At 34.5% G+C, this 26,473-nt stretch overlaps 1 protein-coding gene across 8 annotated transcripts in view; it reads left to right on the forward strand.

Annotated features, from left to right (window-relative positions):
* The window catches only part of LOC110833876 (uncharacterized), a 332,060-nt gene that overhangs the window by 96,658 nt on the left and 208,929 nt on the right, over nt 1-26,473 (forward strand). For 6 of the 8 annotated variants that reach the window (XR_015534109.1, XR_015534106.1, XR_015534108.1 and 3 more), the window contains exons 2-3: nt 11,336-11,398; nt 20,137-20,209. Coding sequence is in view for 3 of the 8 variants with exons in the window: in XM_087344944.1 (XP_087201070.1) it covers nt 11,336-11,398; nt 20,137-20,209 (136 nt within the window). In the remaining 5 variants the exon portion in view is untranslated. Of the gene's footprint in view, nt 1-11,335; nt 11,399-20,133; nt 20,210-26,473 lie in introns of all 8 variants that reach the window. The other 2 variants (XM_087344943.1, XM_087344942.1) reach the window with 1 other exon arrangement.

A 26,473-nucleotide genomic window follows, 5' to 3' on the forward strand; every position in this document is an offset into this window, starting at 1 on the left:
GAGTGTGTTTTGTTTTTCGGAGATAAGCTGACACAAATTTTGTAGATTTTCTGACGTTTCGGCCAACCTTTTAGTCCACGGTAAAGTAGCCTGTTTTGTTCTTGACTCAAACCGAAAAATTTCACTTCATGATAACTTTTAGTTATAAATATCTAGCACTCGTTTTAATATAAATTACTAAAAATATTATTTCAAATTGTAATTTTTCTTGCATTGTACAGTTTTGGATGACATTCTGTAAATTAGTAATAATAATTCATTTATTCCTAATACTATTAACCTTGCGGCGAAATATCAATTTTGATGACCTCGTATGTTAATATATCTGGGGATAGCTACCCAATCATTAGTGTCTTTTATCCGATTTCTGTCCTGGAAAACTTAAAACGAATTTTGTATTTACTAAGGCATAATCACGTCTAACATATTCAAACTTTAGTGATTGTTACTTTTATGTATTTTTTTACGTGTAATTTATTTAAAAGCTGTCAGTAGCTCAGAAAACATTGTGTCGAATGACATGAATTGGAGCGATCGTGTCCCTGTTTCAAGGTTTTGTCATGGACTTTGTCTGGAGGAACTGAGGAAAATGTCCAAAATTTTCAATGAGAACAGCCGATCTCAGGGACGACACTCAGAACCTTCCAAATGTAAAGCAGGAATGCTAAACATATAAAATAAATATGATTTTTCTCGCACACTTAAAATCACATTAATGCCAAATACACACCATTAGGAAGTAGGTCTCATTATCTGAACCGGGTATGAAACCTAAGTTGGATCACGTTGATTATAAAATGAACATCTGATCAAATTTGAGTGATTTCTTGTTTCCCAATGTTAAAGACAAGAACCGAGAGAACAGGAACTGTAAATATGTCTTTTTACAAACTGAATATTGCTTTGTAATTAAAAATGAAATTTTTTGTTCATTTATAAGTGTCATTTTTTTTTGCATTGATCCGGTACGTAGACGAAACAGAAGTACATAAAAGAGAATAAAGATGTCGCTCTGTAATAAAAATAAAAATATTTTCTTGCGTAAATGTATACAAATTAACTTAGCTAATTAACCAACTGACTTCATGGAACTGAGTCCTTCTTAAAGAATTAATTCTAACTTAAATGGTGGACTTCCCCGCCGTTTATGGAACCCGGAGTTTCATTACAGTGTTAAAGAAGATCCGGTCACTAGTCCCTATTCTGAGCCAGATGAATCCTGTCCACATCCCGGTTTACTGTTACTTTAAGATCAATTTGAATATAATCCTTCCATCTACATACACGTGTCCCTACACTTCTCTTCATGTTCACTTACTGTAATTGTGTGCCCATTTCTTTCTCATTTGTGCCTTATTTTCCATCCGTTTCTCTCTCCTTCATTTTATTACTCAATATATTCTGAATACACAGACTTAGAACTTAATTTTTGTATCGATTTAGAAATAGAAATACAATTAACCACTTGAAACACTACGTTTGTGTAAATAATATTTTAAAAAATTAGTTCCTTTCTTGAAGAAAACAAATGCTTTTCCATTCTTGTGATCAACAGGTTAATGCTAGAAAATAATTTCTGTTTATTTCTCATAATCATGTGAAACCTATAAGTATGCTCTGTGGAAAAAATAGAGTTGTCGACTGTTAAATGAGGTGGCATATATAATTACCACTGAGCCTTAAAGAGTAAAACTTTAATATTTTAACGGTAACTAGCTACATGCAAAATTCACGAGACTGAAAAGTGAATCAATTTCGTTATTTGAAAGTATTTGATAACACAAAAATTTCATTGAACACACACAGATATTTTTGCACTTGAATATTTAACAAATAGAAATTAATTCTCTGTTTTATATGAAACTACAAAATCATTATCCACAGAATATGTGTACGGATTTCATACGATTCTCAGAGTTAGTATCATTAAAGTTTATCTTTGTTTTGGAAACTCGTGCTCTCTTTGCGGTACGGAATGAATTTGTAAGTAGTATTGTAGATAATCTTCGTCTTAAAAATTTAAGAGGTAATGGTATAGAATTATCTGAAAAGTGACGAATCAGAGTCATAACAACAAGAAGCTAATTAATGTAACGTAAGATGAACGTCATGGTTCCTATATAAGTTAATTACTAGATAATGCTTAAATTTAATATATTATTAATGCAAAATTAATCACATGTAAAAGAAATGTTTTCTGTATGAAGTGTTAAGATTTAGAATACATGGAATCCCCTCCTTCGAGCGGTACTTAGGTACAGTGACGGTTTTACAGGTATCTTTAAGGAATTAATTATAACCTTACCATAATCGTCGAGATGTCGTAAAATTTCGCCACCCAAATTAAAGGAAAAACACAAATTGAATGTGTTACAGAACTCGAGGATTGTATTCGGATCTAACGGGGTTTAACTGACAGAATACTCCACAAAATTGTATAATGAGGAGCCTCTTAACATTTAATCATCACCAAATTTTGATCAAATAAATAAAGTTTAGGTGGGCGTAGCATGTAGCACGCTTGGACGAGGTGAGAAATACGTATAGAATTTTGGTTCGAGAGCCTCAGAGGAAGAGATCAGTCCAGAGGCTTTTGTGTAGATGGAAGAATAATATTAAAATAATTGTTTAGATATATATATTGTGAGGTTGTAGACTGGATTCATCTGACTCAGTATAGAGACAGAGGATGGCCTGTTGTGAACACTGTAATGAATTTTCAGGTTCCATAAAATACGGCATATTTCGTGACTAACTGGGCCTGTTGGCAGCTTCTCAACACTTTCAGGTAGTACTCTGCTACACGGAGTTTCTGTTTGAAATGCATATAAGTCATTTAATTTCTGTGTTACTGTTACTAAATAAGATATGTTGTATGTATAGTTTTAGTAACGACTAATTTGTATTTTAATAAATAACTTTTCTGAAATTTCTTTAAGAAATAATATATAAAATGACAAAAATTCTTTTTATAAAGATCATTGATGTAGAATACGTTGCAGCTGTATCACATCATAAAGTCCCTTTATAAAACTAGGTCTGTAACATTTAACGACCGCCAAGACTCGTTTCTGCATATTGCATCTCATCTTCATCTCATTTCAAAGGACCAAGACCTGCGAAACCCTTCGGATGGGAAATAACAGCACAAGAAATCAGACCTGAGGGATGAGGTGGGGGGGGTGAGTAAGAGAACATCGGTTTAGGTGAGGGTTGATTTCCAAGTGACAGAACCGGTTTGAAAGCACCGAAGATTTCACATATCCAATGCATTGCTACCAACTACTCTGACAGCCATATGGTAGTTTACTCTTCTTAGTCTGTTGAAGACAAGGAAATCGACCACAAAGTGATGTGATTCTAAATGCATTTATTATTGCAACAGTTGTTTTTTCTTGTTTTGTGTTCGAAATAAATAATGCAACATTACACTTAAAAAGGCATGGACAATAGTAGGAATGACACCAAAACGGATATTTGTTTACGTGATGCGGAGGTAGGTGAGGTGTGTTTGTGCCCGTGGTAAACATGTAGAGAATAATGATATACGTGAGTTGAATGTACATGTGAAAGAAAAATACAGTGTTACCTTACTTCATGTGATTAATTTTTTGAGGATACTCCAGAACGTGTGACAATTTAATTTTGTTACGTAGGAAATGTATTCTGAAGTATGTGTTCGAAGGAGAATGAAAGTGTGAATATGTTTCGTGTGTAACTCTGATAAATGTAATGGCAATTGCTGATGTCTGAAGACGATAACTAGGAGAGATACGACAAGAAAGGATTTGCTCAAGTGCTTTTGCGATGACAGAGCTGATTGATAGGTGCCAATGAGAGAGAAAAATGACTGGCGAAGGTGGATTAAGAGGAGGTGAGGTGGGAGAGGAATATTGCAGATTATTTCCGCAGCTCAGATGATAAACGTAGCTACAAGCTAGTATTTTCTTCTTCTGATACGAAGTATAGTATAAATACGTGTTTTACAACCTAAAGGTAGTCTTAATTATTATCTATGTGTTTTAATTTATGTGACACAGAAGTTATTTGAGACCTATAGTAAGTGAATTATGATCACTTACTTTCTCACAAGTTTTTCTACTTGTTTCGTAGGTTGACTTATTACTTGTGACAGAATTGTGAATATGACCACTGTCCTAATCATACAAAATACCTCCGCGACTCTGCTCAAAATTCGATCATGCTGTCGGTTGTTTAATCGGTGCTCAACGCTCCTTCATAACATGTGTCATTGATGTTAAAAGAAACATATAAGTGCGTCTTTGCCTGTGAAGAGTGTAGGTATTTTTTATAATGCAATATCACTTAAGAATTATTATTTCATATTGCTTATGTCGGAATATCAGGTCTGTTTGCCCATTAGTGGAACTGGAAATATGTTTGTGCAAAATTCTATGTAAATACCTTTAAAATTGTCAAAACAGAAGGAGTGTTAGGGATCGTTAACCTTAAGGAAAAAAATTATATGAAATTAAACATATATGTTTTAATTTTAATCGTAAAAAACTTAATATCAATTAAAATAATATTTAAGTTTGACCATAATACAGTTGTAATAATAATAATAATAATCAGCAGCAGCATCGTTTAATACAATATAATTATAATATAATAATATCATATAAAGTAGCTATGGCTATTGATAAATAAATATCAACAAAGAATTAAATTGATGATTTTGATTTAATAAGGTGTTTTTAGAGAAAAGGTTTACAATCTTTCAGAATCCCCAAATGTAAGTGAATATTTTCATCACTTACTTGGAAATCCTGTCTCACGTGTGATATGAGTGATTTACAAATTAACGGCGTGCAGATTTAATACTTCGTTTGAGAACCAAAGACTTAATTAACAAATCTTGATTGTACAGCCTAATTACTACATAGGCCTAAATATGTTCTATTGGGTTTGTCAAAGATGTCCCAGACTAGTAATTCGTTATAAATATGATAAAATATAGTTAATAGGTTTCTAATATATTTTATGCGTAATGCTAGAATCATGTTTTTCTTTGAGGCGCTTTCTTGTATCTTCCACACTTTGCCCACGGCCTTACAGACCTGTCCAGAAGAGAAGGCGGTGGGTCGAGTTGGATCATCACATTCGTGTTCCGTTTCGCCTGATAGTTTATGCTGGTAGGTCTCGTTAATTCCATAGAGTTCTGCTGCCTCGTTTGGATCGCGATTTGAAAGAGCCGTCTGTCTGTCTGTCTATGTGCAATCGGAAGCGATAATCAAACACGACGCGTAGCTGGAGGCGTCCAGTCACCTCGACGCTGTTACAACAAGAAACTTAATTGCTTCATATAAAGATAAGCAGAACTGATCTTTAACCACTGTTCTTTACAACAAATCGTGTAATTTCTTGTTCAAACACTTACAGGTATAAACATCGTTTTACTTGGCAATTTGATTTTACTTCCGTAAATGCAAACACATCGGAAGATAAATTTAAATAAATGGATATCTGTCTTAAATCTACTGTCTTGAGAGTATCAGAGTTATTTCGGATTCAATATAAAAAATAAAATGAGAATTTCTGGGAATTCGGTACGATATCTACTAATTTATATATATATATATAGAATTTCATAAAAATAAGAGTGGCACAGAAATTTTGTTTAAGATTGATTATATTTATGTGGACAGCGACATATCATATAAAATATGGGAAAATGTTTTGGGGGTCCTTTCAAATAATTATATTTTAATAATGTATTAGCTAGGTTAAGACAAAAATTGGTCGTCATATATTATATTGTCTTTCTGTAACAATTTAAATAAAAGATATTTTAATTTGTCATTTAAACGATTTACCTGCGGAGTAATTTTTATTTTGAATAGGGAGATTTATATTTTTGCGTTAAGTGTTTGAATCCAAATTTACAGTTTCAAATCGATCCTCTGTTTTTAGCAGGATAGTACACGAGTTTCCCTTTCTGCTGTGCTTCATAAACAATATCAACCTCATTTGTATTTAACCGAAGGTGTGACGCAGCCATGTAAGTTTCATTGTTTTTTATTATCGGAGCGTCCGATTTACATAATTTGTGGGAGCTGAGTGGCGCCACCTCGCCGCGCCAGCGTGTTCGCGCGGACTAGCGTCGTTCTAAGAGTGCTTCCAGCTGCCGTGGTTCCCGTTACTCACCGCCTTCAGTATTTACTTTGTTAAGAATATTTAAAGCCGGTCTGTGCAAAAATAGTTTTAACAACATTCTGTCAACTTTAGAACAAAATAATACGTAGGCTCGTTCAGCCTGTGTCTTGCAGTTCGCCTCAAAACTGGACCATGATTTTAATTCTCTGTAGATTTTTATATAATTTCTGAATGGAAATTTTTGAATTATCCCTGTTTATGAAACAATAGATCCTGGAAAAATAGAATGACTAAAGAAATCCCGATTAGGTCTGATCACTTTATTTGAGACGACATTCAAGGAAATCTGTTTAAAGTTATTTTCAATTTATATTTGTAAAGTACGCTTATATGCGAATATAATAGAATAGGATTTTATTACAATATAGGAGATTGGAATTTTGTAAAAATATATATAGCGCTTGAGAATCGTTAAGCGCAGTGGCCTTGAGATTTCTAAAGTAATAAAGCAATAGAAAAATATCGAGACACCGTGAATTGACTATATCTGATGAGCTTATTACAAGCAATCGATAGTTTCAAAAAGACGTTTCGATTTTAAACCCGGTCATGAGCAGTTTCAATTTACTTTATCGATGAAATGAACGTTTAAATAGTCCTATCAGTTTCCCGATAATTGATAACGATATGTCCTGCTTTATTATCTGTTCCCTGGTGTCTGACGGGGCAGTGCTGATTTTGTTAAGTAGACCAAAATGAACATAATTTAATCTCTAAATAAACTGTATTTAAATTAAAACTGTTCTTTAGACTTTGTCCATCATCTAAATTATAAAATTATAAGAGCTACAATATTTTTTTTTCAAGTAAAATGAGGTGATATTACGTCTTTTTCAATCTATAGTTTCCTATAAATGTCTCATACGTTCTTCTAGTAGCAGTACGTTAGATTGGAAACCGTTGTTTACAATACCTAGCAAGGTTACGACAAACTTTCATGAGGATCATCACCCGTTTTTCAAATCTCGTGTCAGACAAAGGTGGCAGGGGGCGAATATAAAGCAGTCTCATCTGACAGTGGAAACTGGAATGAAAAGTTTATAATTAATATAAGCCCTCATTCTACAAACCACAGTTTGAACTTGCAAGTATCTCTTAATCACAGATCTGCAGCATATTTCTGCACCGTCCGTAACATAGATACTAGAGTTATAAATAACGCAAATTCAGAGTATATAGAATAATACACGTAATAGGAAAATATATTCGTCTCCCGTATGGAAGTTTTTATGTGGCAATTTTCACCAAATATTTTCAATTGCACATTGACAGTCGTGAGTTATTATTAAGAACTTTCATAATAGGCGTGTCCGATTCGGCACAAGTGTTTGTTAAACATGTGCTGTCTTCATGACTTTTTTTTATTTTTTTTTAAATTTTGCCGCGGTCAGTTCTCCGATGCAAACACGACCACGCGGTGCGCCAATACAACATGCGTGCGCAGAAGATGTATAGGAAAAAACGACAGTGCTCTTGAAATATTGGCAGTAAAAATGTCGAACAAGTGAGTATTCAGTTTTGCATCTCCTCCCTCCCCGCTCAGGTCGTGCAACTATGGAAGTAGGAAAGTCCCGTCCGTTGACTGCCTCAACCGATGCAACTTCAAACGGCAGATTCAAGTGGTTGTGCGTGTGACCGATGATTGATGAAAAGGTATAATATTGTTATAATTACACTCTCTCTCTGCAGTCAGGGTGGGGCCGAAGTAGAATGGGGGTAGAGGTCTTTCCTCAACATCGAAAATTTTCTTCATTTCGACCGGCTCTGATGATGATATGCCTGCATTTTCATTTGGTCGCACACCAATTGAAGTATGTCTGTATGGTAGATTTTCCTTTTATTCTCTTCTCCTTTTTTTTACCTAGAGCCAAAACGCAACGCAACAAGAGTGAGAGAATGAGAGCGTGGAAAGATGGAAGTCCCCCGTGAGCTACCGCCTATCCAGTCCCTGTTCTCTTCTGGGTTTGACGCCTCCTCCAAACTAATGAGTAATCAAGCTTTTTTTATGACTATTTGTGATGCAGCCAGTGTCGTAATTCAAACGTGCCAGAGAGGGAACCTTCCCTATGTGTTTTATGATGTATACTCTGTCATCGGGTCTGCTGGGTGTGGTCGAAAGCTTTTTCTCTCTCATCACTATGGCTTCCATCCCGCGGAAACTGAGGGGGACGGTGTGGGAGGTTCTCCGGGACGAATTAATTCTTCTAGAAATGGGAGGTGCTTACGTCTCTTTTTCGAGGACTTTAGGGGGGGTTGGTCTAGAAGCTCCGCCCTTGTCATTCTTTCTCTGTCACTCTTTCACCCCACAAGGGATTTTAGCGCTGGAAAACTCTTGTGTTTTTGGAAAAGCGTTGTAAGTCATTGATCTGTTGAGGGCAGGCCACAATGCGCGCAACCTCCTACGGTAATGGCGTCCAACTGCTTGAAGAGAGAGACAGAAAGTAGGGTCCTGCGTACAAAACTGCAGTTAGATCCCCACCCCCGCAGAGCATGCAGACAAACCACACCCCAAAAACTTTTCAATCCACGTGTTTTCATGGAGCACAGGCATTAGAGTGCCTACCTAAAAGACACGGGGAAAAAATAACATCCAACGCTACTAACCAACGAACGAAGAGGCTCCTGGGGGCGGGGAAACCAAGTACAATTTTCCAAGGCCTCCCTTGAACGCGGGGGATGGTTTGGGTAAGGGGCTCAGGGGATATTTGGGGAGAAGGAGAAAAAGAGCCTCTGGAACTTTCACTGCATGAATTATCTGTAAAGTACTTTTTGGTGCACTGAATGTTCAGTGCAATGCAAAGAGAAATAGCTCTATAGTCTCTACATAGGCTATTGAACATTAAGGTCCCGCATTCACGCTAATGCCAACATTAGCATCTTCAGGACACCCGCTTTGAATGACTTCAGTCATTGCCAACTGCTAGCCAGCCAAATATCAAGATTAAGATTAACAAATGACACCGACATGTATCTCTCACTGGCGTTTGCACTCCATCAAGCTTCGGCTATACACTTTCCGTAACACTTTTTCATGTTGGTCTAATTCTTTATCCGATCCAAAAAAACATATTTTCGTTTTAAATTCTTCATTTACAAACGAGGCTTCATGATTGTTCCTTCTGTCCATTGCTGATTAGAATTCGGTAGCTTAATATAACATTACAGTCCATATTGTCCACTTCCTCCTAATTGTCTTCAACTTGTGTTTCTAAACAATTGTTTAATAAATAAATTAAACTACAGTATCGTACTTTGGGCCAAAGTATTAGAAATTGATTACTTTGGATCGCTAAGCACATATAGAGTATTATATTTAATGGTGATATTAACAGACTAGATTATTATACAAACGAAACAAACTTACAGGAATTTTTATTAAGGTTTATTTCCGCGTATTAATAATATCTTCTTATAGAATATTATTTTTTGTTTACTCCGAGGTGTTAATATGTAAAGAGTTGTTGAATTTATAATGATACTTATTTCAATTGAATTCATTCAGTTGAGAAATTCATGAAGATTATTAATATTCAAAGCCTTGTAGGTTATGAAACAATATATCATGTAAATGCCGGACTGAACTCTTTAAAAGTTTAAATTTTTAAAAATTTGATTGCATATCAGCACATTACTTGAAGTTACGTAAAAATTACAGTTAATTTATACAACAAACACTGAAAGATGTTAATGACGATAATAATAATTAAATTCTTTATTTAATTTGTTGACTCAGTAGCTATAGGAGCCAATTAAAGGCTCAGCACAAGAATACTAAATGACACGGAGTACAGAAAACAAAGGGAAAAACAAAACTAATTTAAGTCCATAAAATGAAATTCATAATAAATATTAAATAATTATGCTACGCAGACAACGTTTGATTTATAAGGTTACTAACACAGAAATCCTTATTTCAAAATATGATTAGATATTGCCAAATTTTTTGTAAATATGTAAACATCTGGGTATTTGAGGCTGATGCATATCCGTCACAGAGACTACTTTTAGCTAGAAAAACCAACAGTAAACAAAGGAAAAATTTTAAATTTCTAGAAGGAGAGCGAATTCCAACATTTCAATAAGGGACACAATTTATATAATAATAGCAGGAACACTAATAGTAATGAAAATAAAAATTTAGCATTAGTAGATGGAGATAGCATTTATCCAGTAAAACTATCACTAATATACTCAACGACAGGTAACGTTGACGATGTTGTGTTCTACATTAGGCTGCGTGACTATTAATTATAAACGCTTTTCAAAGTAAAGTAATGCACAACTGATTTGAATATATAATTTCAGATAGGAATATATACAATAATGAAGTTAAATAAGTATCAAGACGCTTTTTGAAAGTGGTGGGGCAAAATATTATTGTTAAATATATAAAAAGCTGCGAAAAAAACTTGAACATCACATTGAAAGGAGAGTAATTATCAGTAGACTTCAGTCTTGTAGGTTGCAGTCGGTCTTTTTGTTGTTATTTGTTGCAAGAATTGATGAAGAGATACATTTCTTAAATCTTAAGCTTGTATATTTGGGAGCTGGGGAGTTTGATCTTGGCTCTGAGACTAAGGTATTTTCCCTCTCTCCAGAAAAATAAAATAGTAATGTCTTAGATTATGCCACGACCACTTCCTTTCTCTATGTTTTATTTAAACTAGTCAGGAAATGTGTTTTCGTAACATGAAATTGGTTGAATAATGTTGAAGTATGCATGGGCATTTCAAATGCAGAATTTAAATACTTCTGCAGTCAACATGGTTCAGCCATTCAGGACAGAATACAATGAATTAACCTCTTTTTTAATATTTGGTGTATAGATATTTTGTCATGGTTATTTGCAGAATTATGTTGAGTGTAATGTATATAATTCTTTCTAAATGCATCTATCGATATACAAAAGTAATTTTCATTCTCATTATGCCAGTATGTGGATGGCCTGACTTTACTTGGTTATTCAGTACAGCATTTTAATAATGTACATTGTTTCAAAAACCAGAACATTTAATTCATCTTAGTAATAAATTTCGGACATTTAATCTTTAATTTATATTTATATTTTGTGTGTATAAATATATTTCAGTCTATGATTTTCAATCAGGTGAGAACACATGAATTTTAGTAATTGTTTTGTATTACTTTACGCTTTCAGACACAGAAAAGGAGCCTGGAGCTATTAATGGCAAAAATATCATTTGGAATAGACGCGTTGCTGGTAAGTGTGATGAAAGCAATATAGTAGTTCCTATACTGTTCTTACTCTACAAACAACAATTTATGAACAAATAACTTTTTCACGCAAAAGTCCAGTTCTTATGACATATTTTGGGCTATTTTCCTGTCGTAAGAGAACACCACTTGCAGCCTAATTAGTTGACATTATTTAATTCGTTTGTATACTGAAAATAATACAGAAATTAATAATTCACAACTAAACTCTATATTGCAACAATGTAGCAATCCCGCTGATAGCATTGTTCCGTAAAAGTTGCTTGTTTTTCTGTTTGAAATATTTTTCAAATGATTCCTTAGACAAATTTATGTTTTAAAAGTGAATCAAAAACTATAAATATTCGCTTTTGTCGTAGGCATTTGAATACAAAATATTTAATATTTTTATAATCGAATTAATTGGACATTGAAGAATGATCACATAAATTTCTGAAGAGGCAGGTGAAAGTCATTTTAAAATTACAGAAATTGAAATATATTTAAATCCTTTATCTATTTATTTATTAAGCCTACATTTGGTTAGAAGGTGGTTGAATAATATTTTGCTTTTAAATATGTAATGATATGTAAGTGTAATATGAAGGAAACATAAAGAAATTTTGAAAGTATGAATTAAATATTACAGTTTAAATATTAATCAATTTTTCTCTTTTCGAAAACAAATCTTGTTTCAAATTTTCCGAAAACTTTATATAATACAATATTTAGTTGTCGCAAATTAAATAAACTCTTCCAGTTACATAAGACCTGCGTTATATTATTCAAGTAATCCACAGCTTTGGCAAAATGCAACACAAACATTACATGCATTTTGACCGATTTATTCGATGATACTACGTTCTTGAAATTTGGCTAAATACCCCTATACAGAAAGTTCAATAAAATTCGACGCAATAACTTATCCGGTTAAATATGATACATTTTCTTTTACAAAGTAAGTTATGAGTAAAAATTTTGGCAGCCTACAGTTTATGTCCTGGGAATTATATTCGAATTAGGAAATAATTTGTATTTTATTTTCGGTACTTACAAAGGCTTCTTTCATTTTCATTGATGTTGAGGGGATTTCCAGCTAGTGTACTTGATCGCTATTTGTTTTCTGATTGTGAAATTATGTCGATACATGAAATGTGTACCTTATCTGTAATTTGTGTACACACAGTTATCAGCAATAAAATGCAACGCAAGCAATTTGTTTTAAGACGAGAACATCATAGCTGAAAGAAATTTACTACAAAGTGAAATTTTTTGAATATTTGTACACATTTTTAACAGTAATCCAGAAAACTTTGTGATTGCCTTCAACATTTTCCGGCATTAGAAACTGAATTTCCTATATATATTTATATGTAAATATACCTAATATTTGTTGTCACTGGTCCATTTATCTATTTAGTTAGAATTATGAAAGAGAAAAATAAGTACGATGAAAACACGTTTTTTTTTCAATTTTCTCAAAAGAAAATTGACTTAAAGACAGTTGTAGTCCTTAAAATGTTATTTATTCTCATAACGCTGTAAAATTCAGTTCTGATAAAATTACTTCTATTATTACCATTATCATCACCAGGAATTAATTTGTTGTAGTTACAAAATAATTTCTCAGAACTCGAAAATTAAACTAAACTAAGTAGTTTAGAAGTTAACAAGGGTTTTATAACAAAGAATGACATAGTGGCGTTCCAAATGTTTACGAAAATGCAGTAAATATTTTGGCTCCGTAGATTATTTGGAAACTTCTTATTCAAAGTGAAATCTGCTTCAAATTAAATGTGAAGTATCGTACGAATGAGAAACAGCGTTGTACATCTGAAACACAGTGTTATATCTAAATTTATAATTGTTTGACTGTTATTAATACGGAAGATTATGCGATTTATATCATAATATCTTAACTACTTCGGACGTTTGGCCAATGTTGAAATTAACTCTTCAAAATTTAGACCTTGAAAACATTAGTAGGTACCTCTCTAAAACGGTCAATGCCCCTCCTGAGAAAGTAATAGTTGATAAGCTAATCAAGCAATTTACTCCGGTTTTTTAAACCCGCTAAGTTTCATTTTAATGCTTACAACAGACAGCGAGAATATTTTCCCCTTTCAGAAAATGGAAACATTCTTCTTAAAAGGAACTCGTTTTTGGAAGTTATTTAGGAGCATGTATCAATTTCTCCACAGTGATTTTGTAAATATTATTACTGTAAACAAAGCTTATACAATGTATTTGTTAATTATAATTGTCATAATTTGATAAAAATAATATATTTTTTAAATAATGATATTTACAATGGAGGTAAACCGCAGTGTCGAATAATTAACAGCGATTAGACTGTGGTTGAAACTTTTGATTCTATTTATTGTTAGTGATCTTTACACCGAGAAGGAAAATATTGACAGAACGTGGCCAGCAAGTGTTTCGTCGTTAACACGCTTGTCAATGATTCTTTTATAATAGACCGCGAGTTCTAAAGCTATTATTATGAAAAGTGTTCTGAACAGTTTAAATTTCTGGCAATTTAAAAGTCGGATTTTATGATCAAATATTAATTTGTAACTCTCTTGGTGTGCCATTAGTTTTATAGCAAATCATACTGAAAAATTAATAAGAATTTTGAAATTTTATGGGAACGAAGTAAATATGATATATTTTAGTGTCAGTAACATGATAAATTAATAAGCGAAAAGGACGTCTTAATTTCGTTATACTGTCGTCGAAAAGTTTTACATAATACGTAGATATACATAGAACATTGCGTAGAAAAATAAATAACATTTCTGTCTTTTAAATATAGAAAAGAACATGGATATATTTTATCTTAAACTATTATACTGAGAGCAACTGTAGTTACTGTTAGAGTTATGTACCAACTTCCGTAATTGCATCTTCTCTTTTTCCTTTCTTAACTCTAACAGTAATAATAAAATATATAAATCGGAAATAATTTGTATTCTTCCGTAATATATTTATGAACTTACAAGTTTTAAGAAGTTATTCTTCACGAATTTTGAATGTAGTCTTATAAGTTCGTAATTCTTTTTCCGTTTACATTTATTAAGATATTTTGCGGTAGACCTAAATTTATAATGAATGCAAAAAATTGAACAGCACTGTAAATTAAAATTTGTGTTGTTTATGATAAAAACCTGCCTTTTATTACAGAATTACTATTTCATTTCACGGAATAAATCAAATTATAAATTGTCTTGTAATACAAATACTGAATTAACCGATTGAATTTTATACAATAATATAGGCTCATTATGCTGTTTATAGTACAATGTTTCGTAAAATTTAAAGACTTGTTAATATTACACAAGACATTATATGCCAGTTTTAACTCTACGGTTTAACAATTTTTGATAAATTAAGTATTTGTTTCACGTGTGCGTAAGGCTGCGGATTGATGGGTTGGCTATCGTCATTATTTACATGACGTTTCGGGAATTAACTGTACATCCCAAAAGAGTTATCTTGATAACGTTTGTGGAATTAAATTAAATTAATATTCTGTCTAGTCATTTACTTTGGCTTCCATTCCGTGTTGATGGTGATCTAACGCGAGACGGTCGGGCAAGGCGTCGGGAAATGGACGCCGTGTGGTGCGGGGGGTGTCTGCGAGAATAGGCGTCTCCTACTGGCGGTACAGCGCGCAAGCGGCAAAGACGTCCTTTAGCTTCCGCTACAGCGTCTTTATGCTGAAGCTGTTACAAATATCAATGGCTTCGAGCCGACAGATTATTTTGCAAGTGATTAATTTTTAAGTTTTAGCAATACTAGCGTCACACACGTCAATCCTAATTAGATATTAAGTAAATGTAATCGCAGAAAGTTCTGGAGAATCTTTTTAAAACAAATATATGACAACAGATTTTCAGACAGCGATTGTCGTTAAAAATATTGAAGATTGGCCTTCTGTAAATGATGCCAGACTGTAGTAAATATATTTAGTGTTTTTTTTATTTAGCTTAGAAAGACGTCTGACTAATTTACAACACAACTTGCAAATAGATACATAAATATCTGTAGGATATACGTGTTCAGTAGAAACGTTATCTGAGAACTTCTAATTTCAACTTGTTCTTATGTTTCACTAAATTAAAAACAATGCGTGGTTCTTAAATAAATTATACGAGTATTTGTAAATATTGCATTAAGGAGGAACAGAATTATATATTAAAATTATTTCATATTTTCAAGTTTATTCTCCTTCCCACAAATTTGAGTATTTAGATACACAAAAATTACGAATTATAGGACTGCGCTCAGAAAAGTTAAGATAATGATAGGTAATTAATGCTCTGTTACAATTTTCAGTAGTTTTTTTTCAGATTTTCAGTCATGATATTTGTGTATGCTCTGTATTTTACAACATTCTAAATTTGTATTCCGGGGCTTTATAGCCCCCCTGCCTAAACCTCAGGAAACCTTCCTCAATTAATATTAGTTATTAACTTTAAAACTGTTGTTGGTACACGCACGCTACTTAACGGTTTAGGCTACTTAAAACAAAGTCTAATGGCTAACAAATATAGATGAAGGAAGAAGTTGTTTTCATATCTTTGTTGAATATCATAACGTCATGAATAAGAAACATAATGCATGTTTTGCAGAGTTGTGTCTTTCATTGTTTATTTAACAGAAGCGTTATTATTTTCTTAATTTCTTGCATTAGATGTGTGGATAAACACTATTTTATAATTGAAAATTACGATGTAATGTTATCAAGCAATCATTCTTAAATAAGAACGTTTCAGGGCTGAATTAAAAGTTCCATGTTTTGAGTTAATGGAAAATAAATTCAAGTCGTGACAACTGCTTTAGAGATTTTTAAGCTTCCCAAAGCAGGAATCGAAGTTGTTGCGCAGTGTAGTTTGGTAGAATTTTAGTCATCACACTGATGATGGTAGAAGTAAGTACCCCCTAAAGCATCAGTAAATTTCTACTAGAACACGCGTTGTACATGGAAATCTTCAGTTGCATATCTTCATTTTAAAAATATCTGTGAACAGGGTGTGCTGTTCTATGTAAATTTTCAAAGCGTATTAAATTAATTTTAGTGTACTAGAAAATTGCTTCTTTGTGTGGCCAGTTTTAATGCAAATTATTAAAACCCTGAGAACGTTAATAAGATACTAAAGAAGTAATAAACAATCAGTACTGGTAGTTAATGTAGCGTCACCAGAAGAAAGTATGTCTCAGTTCCCCATTCACTTACTCAATATATATTTCATGAAGTCGTTGGTATATTAAAATTAAATTTAAATTTTTATGATTTTATATTGTCTTGAGTGCTCTCAAAATTACCTGAGGACGTGAAAAAACGAAGACTTTAATTTGAACTCTATAGTTTGCTTCCATTATACTGTACGACATAGTAAATTCTTGTGGTTAAAATAAAACCAGACTCTACCGCCATCGTCAAAAAACGCCAAAGTAAAACATCTTAATTCAGTTTTCGAAAATCAGATTTGTTTGAGTAAATAAGGATTAGGAATTATTTGCATTTAATATATTGACTTACGCTAATTTGACCGAATTTCATATTATTACTACTATGACTCCCACCTTCTTCTTAAGATTTTACCATTTAAGCTGTAAGACTTAATTTAGAAACAATGAGCTTTTTGTGCGCACTATTTGTTATAAATCCGAGCAAGATTCAACGAGAGACACGAAGAATCCAGATTTCTTTGTTCCTAAAGTTTAACATAGTACTCTCTTCGAAAAGTTAATTTCATTTCACATTGATTAGTGCATTGTTTTAAATACTACATAAATACTAAAGATTTATGTCTTCGGGGTTATTCCGCCGTGTAGTCTGGTAGATTTCCACCAACGTTTCAGAGGTCCTACTGCCTCCGTCATCAGGGCTATGAGTATGAAGATTTCTGTCTTCTAGGTTGTTGCGCTGTGTAGTATGGTCGATGTTTATCAACGTTTCAGAGGTCATACTGCCTCCGTCATCAGGGCGATTCTTAGTATGAAGATTTCTGTCTTCTGGGTCGTTGCGCTGTGTAGTCTGGTCGATGTTTACCAACGTTTCAGAGGTCATACTGCCTCCGTCATCAGGGCGATGAGTATGAAGATTTCTGTCTTCTAGGTTGTTGCGCTGTGTAGTCTGGTAGATTTCCACCAACGTTTCAGAGGTCATACTGCCTCCGTCATCAGGGCTATGAATTCATCATATCGTATCTGCGTTTGTCTTAGTTCCATAGGATGTTTTAAGCATTTTATCTTATTTCCAATTTACTTATCTTCATCATAATCAAATAGAATTTACTAAGAATGACCTCATTAAATAAAGACCATAGGACTTTTACTGTATCCCTAAATCAACGATATGACACTTCGATGCGTATAAAAGAAAATCATGAATGTGGAATTTTAAACTTAATTCTTTTAGAAACTGGCAGTTGATCGGCACATTTTATTTATATATTTTGAAAAGTTTGGATATATACATAAATTTAGTGACATTGAATCTACAAAAAGTATAATTTTTTAATCATGTCTTTTAAGATAAGATAAAAATAATATTAATTTTGTTGTCAAATTAAGTTGATGTCAGTCAGAGCAGAATGTCATTTAAAAAAAGTATAATGCTTCATGAGTTGGACTATGATCTTGGACAAAATATTACGTTATTCTTTATCCTGAGAGGAATATGTACGTAAGAGAGGCAGTAATGTTTTTCAGCATCTATAATGTTCTAAACGGTGACGGTTTGCGTGTGTCAATGTGCCTCATTCCCTAGGATTAACAGAGCGACCCGTATGTAAGGACGCTGATTCCTCCGACCTGTTATACCTGTTTACTGGCAATAGGCAGTCTGCACGGTTATACCGAGTGTCTTGGGAACCAACGTCGTTTTTTTGCCATTGGCGAATGGTGATAAAGTCACTGCACTCGCCGTCCACCGATGTTGACGAATGTGGGAGTCGTTCTCTCTCATTCTTCAACGAGTCTCTTCCACGCTCTGCATCATATTTATCTCTTTCCCGTGTTGCTGCGACACGTAATCAAACATCAATTAATCGTCAGTGAGCTGAGAGGGAAGTATATTGAATTCTTCACGTTAAAAAAAAAAGCTGGAAATATGGGAACATGTCGACTGCTTAGGAATGGTAACGGATGTTGAAGACGGGTAAATTTGAAAGTTGCAGTTAATCTTCGGATTCAAAATGTGTATGAAATAGAAGCTGAGGCCGGGTGATCAGTAATGGAGCTTTGTAGTGTGAATATCTCGATTTTGAATCTTGGGTTTTAGGCCAGCTTTTAGGTTAGGTTTTTATAGTTTTACTGTCTTTATAGGGAAAAAAAAACGTTGAAACTCTTCCTTAAAACAGATTACTACATTTACGTTTTGCTTCTTTTTAAATACACTATCAAAATTCTACTAATATTATTTGAGTCTTTATAACTTAATCGAAATAGCTGCTACTTCGTTTCCCATTCCTCAAAATATTTCGTTATTTTTCTCGGGCACGTGACCCAAACAGCACGACGTATTCAAGCACTACATGTTGCAATATGATTGTGCTGCCACCACATAACTTTGCAGGCTTAACAAGTTAGAAAATGTATACATGCAAAATAAGAATTTGGCTTATTCGCTTGTTAAATTATCTCTAACTGTTCAACGTGTAACCTTTCCACTGTAAATACCCTAATTAGTCATCAGAGGTGTTCGTTGCGTCAAATGTACGTCATCAATGATTTCACCGTGTGAAAGAATTATCTTGTTTGGTGACGACGTTATGACGGAGGACACCGTCGCGTGATTGTATGGCTAGCTGGGGATTCCCCAGGTAACAACTACGGTAAACTGAGTAACCTTGATATCACATACCAGTCACTCCAACTGGTATGTAATATCAAGGTTACTCAGTTTACCGTAGTTGTTACCTGGGGAATCCCCAGAAAATCGTATAGGTCTTCATGTAAAGCTCTAATTTTTGTGTTCCAGTTTAAGTAAAAATTGTTTTCTGGGAATTTTGAGTGAAAATACTTAGTATAAATTACGTTCAAATTCGGTTTAGCGGTTTTTCGAGTTGACATATGCTGCGTATGGAGAATGGAGGCTAACCTCCTCAAATTCTTATCCTTGGCACTGGTGGGGTGTGAGGTGAGCTTCAGTCTCGGTACCACAGCGGTACGATTGAACTACAGGATATGTGGGCCCCAGAGCCCAGATTCTGAACGTTAGGGACTGAAGGTTGTGGCCAACCAGGAATCGAACCCCGGTTTCCAGCCCGTAGCCTAGAAACTGTAGTGACTGAGCTGTCCTCGTAATTGATCGCTGTTAGCATTTTTAAAGTACTGATTGTCAGGAAACATTGTACATCCGTTACACTATCAACAAATGACCATCAATAGTCTGACGTCCTTAATGATAGTTTAATTTAATAGTGTAATTACTTTTAACAAGGTAAAGTCGTTGAATATTTTGATTCGGTAAAGCAAATATTATTAAAGGACAAATTATTAATTGGTTGATGTTAATTAGTGTAGTAAGCTGTCTGAATAAGCAATATCGAATTCTTATCATAACACGTACCTTTATTTTCATGTTTCATTCTTTTTCACTGCGAAGTCCTTTTATTAAGCTATGATTAGAAGAGATTTTGGTTTTCTGAAAAAGATGAAGACATAGGATTGATTAAAATCTTAACGAATAATGTAAAATATGTTATAAATTATTCTCTCTTAATGTTTCAGCAGATTACTCCATGGCAACAGAAATTCATCTATCAGTATCGAGAATTGCCATTCATATGAGGAAAGTAACCACGTGGTGAGTCTTATTATGTCTACTGCATATAACAACATATATATATATATGGAAGGAAATATTATTAAAAATTATTATTAGTGCAGAAAGTGTTATAAATAGATTGGAATAGTGTGTACCTTTTGAAACCTAAACAAAAATCACCTATTATTTTGCAAATATTAAACTGTAAGGAGGGCCACCCCAGTGGACCTCCTCCGTTACACTCGTATGAAGGTCACCGTTGTTGCTAGGTCGCTGCTCACTCCAGTTGCGCAAAAGTTGTTCAGGTGCGAACATGGTGTATTCAGGAGCAAAACGTGATTTTTTTAAAAAAAATAATTCGATTCTGTTCTTGAAGCATTTAGCAATGCTTGTCCTGACAATACACCGATTCGTAACAAAATTTCGGGACACAGGAAGTGTTGCCTGTGACAACTGCTAATAGAGCTACAGAACTACTAAAATTACGGCCTTGCCAATTTCAAGCAGTGCATCAGATGCAACAAAGTTTTATGGCTACAAGAATTCAGTATTAACATTTGTTTCGTTGATTTGTGAGTGGGAGGTTTATGTTTAGAAATTAAGGTTACGTTTTAAATACGACATTAAAATGTAACATGAATTGTTCTTTAAAAAATACTTTTTTTTTTTTATTTCTTCTCTGTTACCTTTGTCAGTCAGGTTGAGTTACTTCAGTTCGACTTCACTGGAAGAAGTATTTCATTTACATAAAAGCTAGATCCATAGCCTTCTTAAAGACTTGACGAGGGCAGCATTCCCTTTCGAGGCATCCCTTAACCCCACGACCTCAAGGTCTGTCCGGGCAACTGCGTACGGTAGAATTCTTACAATCACGCAGAGGCTGTGGTCAGCAAGGGCGATGACACTGGAAAGAGCAAACCCTTCTTGGTTATTGAAACTCACATCAACTCTGGGTTCAAGTTCCCGTTTAGAGATCTGTTTAATCATTTGTCATAGGCAAGCATAAATATTGAAAGTTGTACTACTCCTTTCAGGATCCTCTTATGGGAAGGTACATAGCGGTCCCGCATCAGAACGCAAACACCTCTGAAAGGACACGCGTTCTCGGCGCTGTTTTCAAAGTCAGAAAGGTTCAATAGACCGGTTTTAAGCCTCTGTCCGACGGTCCCGTTTAAGGATACTTACAATCTCGCCACGTTTGGTTGTTTAAAGTAAGACCCATTTCCTGTTTACACACCTTTCTCCTATTGGAGCTGAATGGGCTTGCTCTTTTTGAGGATCATGAAGCGGTTTGCTTTCTTGGGCACAGAGGATCCCATTCAGGAATGCCGATGTTTAGAGAAGAGCCGATATTCTTGTTCGGCACACGAGAAGTTTCTTTGTGTTCACAAGTTTTTTCCTCGGTTTCAAGACCCTAAATAATCTTATACAAAGGTGTGTCAAGGGTCCCATTTAGGAATGCTGACTCGAAGGGGTAACATCCAGTCCCGACACACGAGCCGTGTGTTTAGCTGGTTGTTGTCAGGCTTGCAACGTAAATACAAAGTAATAGCTTTGTAGGAATATAGAGTTACACAATATCACTTTGGGGTTAGGCCTTTCGCACGTAAGTGGTTGCTGGTTTTGAAGGATTGCCGATTGTCCCGCTTAGGAATGAAGTCCCATTCAGAGGTAACCCCATGTAAGTAACCATAACTGTCATCTTGTTGCCAAAGACCATGAAGATTTCTTCCATACACAAATACAGACTCAGTCGAGTTATAAAGACACGTGGCAATTTTTTTGCTTGTTTAGTAAAATATACCTTCTTTTTTGTGTATCCCAATGCATCCTAAACAGGAAATTTTAAAATCGTCAGTTGTAGTTATTGTGAAGACACGTGCCAACATAGGGTGCAGTTCTCTGAAGGGATATTTTCTTACCTACGTACTGCCTTCCCATTGAAAGCCTATTAACACTAAGTTAGAGAAATTAGTTTTATTTCTTTTGGCGAACCACTTATAGACGCAATGACTTTCAGAGGACAATGCAAGACTTTAAAAAGCAATACTATGATCCCACTGAGTAGAATCGGTTTAACCAACTACTTCTGCACAACGCCTTTTAATAGGTATAAATAATAAAACGGCGACATCACAGGTAGAATGGGTTTAGAGGAAACAAAGATACATGAAACGTGACGTTTACTGTGCATAATTCATTATTAAGAACACGAAATACTATTTTTTATATTAAGACTTGAAAATTAAACGTCGACTAAATTCAATAAAATCTTTTCTCTTCCTGATGGTGGAGGTGAAGATGGTCTCCAGAACTTTGGGTTTTTGTCAACAACCGAAATGGCTTTTAGCCTGAGAAAATTATTTTTTTAGTGTTGGTGTTTACTGAGATGACGCCGGTGTTTGTGGCTGAATTTTGTCAGGATGATGGAAAGCAGTTATAAAAATGAATTATAAAAACTGCGAAAAATACAGTTGAATTACATTCGGTTTGGCACTGAATCTACATCACTACTGAGACAGGTGTGCAAATGCGGGCTATTGTGTATTTATTACTCCGTGCGTCTGCGCAAAAGCGACCGTGAAAGATCGAGGGACCTACGCCGCGATGCGCAAAATTTATCACAATTATTTTTCCTCAAATAAGCAAAGCCGCGTTCCGCAAAGTAGAAAACGATGAGGGACTTCTTTATGGTGCCTATACAGGTTGTATCTGAAAGGTCTATATAAACATCGAGGGTAAGCTCTACACAGCAGAACAGTACATAATGTTCATATGAACATGAGTCCACAAGCGATTCCTTTCCCAATTGCAAATTGCACGAGATACTTGATGCGCCACCACGATTAGCCTTGTGGTGCGAGGTGTCACGAACTACAGTAACACAATTTTTAAAATGACACTGCCCAAACTCACCACTTATTTCATCCCTTGACTGAATATTATTAGAATTATCAAATCCAACAAGGTGAGATAAGGGGACATGTAGCATGCATGGGTGAGAAGAAAAATACGTACAAAATTTTAGTCCGAAAGCTTGAATTAGGAAAACCACTTTGAAACTTCGACATAGATGAGAGGTTGTAATAGATATAACTTTCTGATATATAGATTAGAATTAAGCTATCTAATGATAGGAAAAGGTGTCAGATTCTTGTAAACATTCTAATAAACATTACGAATTAAGGAAGAGGCGATTTTTTTTAAATCTGAGTTACCTTTAGCTCTAGTGCATGCCTAAGTTAGACATTGCTTAAATGGCATATTTCATTCAGATAGGCAAATTATATTCAATCGTCGCATTCTGTGGGATTGAATACAAGGGCAGTAAACATTTCTGGGTGTAAAAGAAAGTTTAGAAAGTATCTCAGGCTGAGAGGCAATGTGTGACCTTTTCGCGGTTTCATTTCAAATAGAAGAAAGGTAGAAACAGAAATTCAAACTTAAAGATAAATAAATAGGGCACAAATCATTCTGTAATCTGAAAAAGAAAGTAGCTTACAACAACTTTGTAACCATATAAGTATTATAATCTCATTTACTTCGTGCAGATAGAATTTTTGCTCGGTCAGCAGAAGGAAGGGCCAAAAAGAAGATTTAAAGTTTATTCTCATTTTATTTTTATATTCGCGTTTTCAGATGATCATATATTTTTAACTGAGACAAGATAAGTAAGAGTAATATGACTGTACGTAAACCATTCTCTTAAAAGTCGTCGTATCACCAAATTCAAATAAGGCTGGAGATTATAATGTGGCGAATTCAGGATAAAAACATGCATGAAACTTAGACACGAAAAAAAAAACACCAGTAAGATGCAGTGGCGTCATTTGTATTATACAGCTCTCTCAAAATGCAGTTTTATTGAACTGATTTCGGATACTGGATTTTTGGTTATGAATTAAGTTTGCATTATAGATTTTAAAACACGGTATTTATTATATATATTGTCCATTTTACTAAACATCTTCCTTCTTTTACGTATTTGACTCCAGTAAATTCATGTGTTTTAGACTTACATGACTGAAATTATTATTACATTGAAGAAATTAGACGTGATTGGCTCGTGGATATATTACAAGTAATTTCATTATTTATCCTATATTATTGCAATCCATATTCTTATTCTTGTCTTTAGCACAGCTGGATTTCAATGTCAGGGTACCAAAGACGCCTAACGAACATACTCACCCTGACAATGACAAACGCAGTGTTGCAGAAATGTTGGACAACCTTTAGTACTGAACCCTGCTAATTCCCCAAAAACGGAAGTCTTACATACTTTAATATTTTTATGCTTTTAAGTAGTAGTCCAGGTTTACTGTAATTTATTCGCTAGATATCGCACATCTTAGTGTGAAGTAAATTGCTTTTAAATTGAAAAATATTTTATTTCGTTAATATAGAGTTAATTTTGATGAATAAAGTGGTAAGATGATAAGATTCCTGAAAAGTTTTTGAGCGGTTTAAACATTGTGTTCTCTGCGGTTGGACACTGAACCGTAACATTTGCTAGTTATATAGTACTTAGATTTATGATTATTTTTTTTTAAAATTTGGGTCTTTACTAAGATTTGTAGTGGTTCGTACACTTTTCCTTTAAGGGTATTCGTTCCAACTACAAAACTCACCTCTCAGGACATTTGATGCCATTTTTTCTTAGAACGTGTCTCCTTTTATTTTAATTCCACGTGCGTTCATATTAATTTTAGTGGGAAAAAATCTGGCAATATTTTCCTATAGCATTCTAATTACTATTTGCAATCCTGCTTGTCATATTTTTCATGCTTTAATAACAATCAAGTTTTAAATTATTATATAAACGTGTTAGGAGTTCTGTTAGAAATGAAACATACTCAGGATTTATTCTACTCTTTAGATTTACTGATACGTAGTTCCAAGTAAGTATATACTTAGAAGATTTTAAATAGGCATATTTTAAAACTTAACGTTTAAAACACACGTACAGTGGTATGAATCTCGCGTGGAATGATTCCGAGACGAAACCAGCGTCATCCTAAATGGGAAAATTTTCATTAGTATAAAGGCAGTCAAAGCGTACTTAATGCGGAGTTTTATAATGCGCTGAACTTCACCTTCGCGCTTTTACATGTCTTCATGACGCCGTATTTATGTTTAAGGTTGCTTGAACCTTATCTTATAATCTGAGTGGAAAATGAAAACATTTTCAGAGGACCACTGATGAAGTATAAGGCTACTACGGAATGATGGATGTAAATCGTAACTTCCTTTGAAGATCACTATCGCCTCAGTTTTTACACCGTGTAGTCTAGTAGAAGGGGCGATGTGTAATCCGCGTGCGGTAGCAATTACCTCTGAAACGTCGGTAAAGTTCTACCACACGACACGGCGCAACAGCCCAGAAGACAGTCGTCTTCATAGACGCCGCCGTCAGAACCTGAAATCTCACTTCGCTCTCTTTGTTTTTGGGTGGCCATAAAAAAAGGGAGTGTAAATAAAGAGGGGAAAAAGAATAAATGTTTAAAAATGCAAATTGCATTACGTGTTCTTCAAAATGCAAGTAATCGCGTGCTAATAAGGCTTCTTGAGGATGGACGTGTGTGTCGTATATGAAAACTGCTTCGACCGTGTCAAAATATGATATTCCTGTGTGGTATGTGTATATATGTGTGTGTGTGTGTGTTGTGGGTGTGTGCGTGCGCGCTCCCCAGAAGTTTTACAAATTGTACTTTTTGTTGCGCATTGTCAGGATGGCCAACAGAATATTTCCTAATTACCATTACAACTATAGCCGAGGTACACAGCGTCATTATTTGTAGCGGCATTGCGCATGCAAAGTTTCAGCCAAAATATGGCTTTATCTCTCTGGCGGGTGGAAAGATCGCCAGACAGAGAGAGAACGATACAGCGCTTTGTAATTTACAGTGGAAGAGAACTGAAAAAAACGAGACTGAAAAAAGAAAACGCTCACATTGTTCTTGGGATTCATTGTGAGAGAATAAAAATTATTATAATTAGTTTTGAGGGGCAGAAATGTCTATAAAGACTTTTGATTTGAGCCACGTTGTTAAATACGGGCACCTAAACAACCTGAAGGGATGCTTTATTTCCAACGAATGAAACGCCGTCTGTAATTAATTGGTTTTCGGGAAAGTCGGAAGCGTAAGGACATTTTACAGCGTTCCTCCGGAACGTTTGGAACAAAGAATTTCAACGGCAGATAAGTCGTGCATCTAGGACTTATTTTTTTTAAAGAAGAAACTCGTCATTTTCGACGTCGTGGCCTTTACAAGCAGAATTTCCTTGAGCACGGTGGCTGTT

Source organism: Zootermopsis nevadensis, unplaced genomic scaffold (genome assembly GCF_977971745.1).
Source record: "Zootermopsis nevadensis isolate Lab colony 2312 unplaced genomic scaffold, Znev_1.0 Znev_ptg000008l, whole genome shotgun sequence".
Lineage (NCBI taxonomy): Eukaryota > Metazoa > Arthropoda > Insecta > Blattodea > Termopsidae > Zootermopsis > Zootermopsis nevadensis.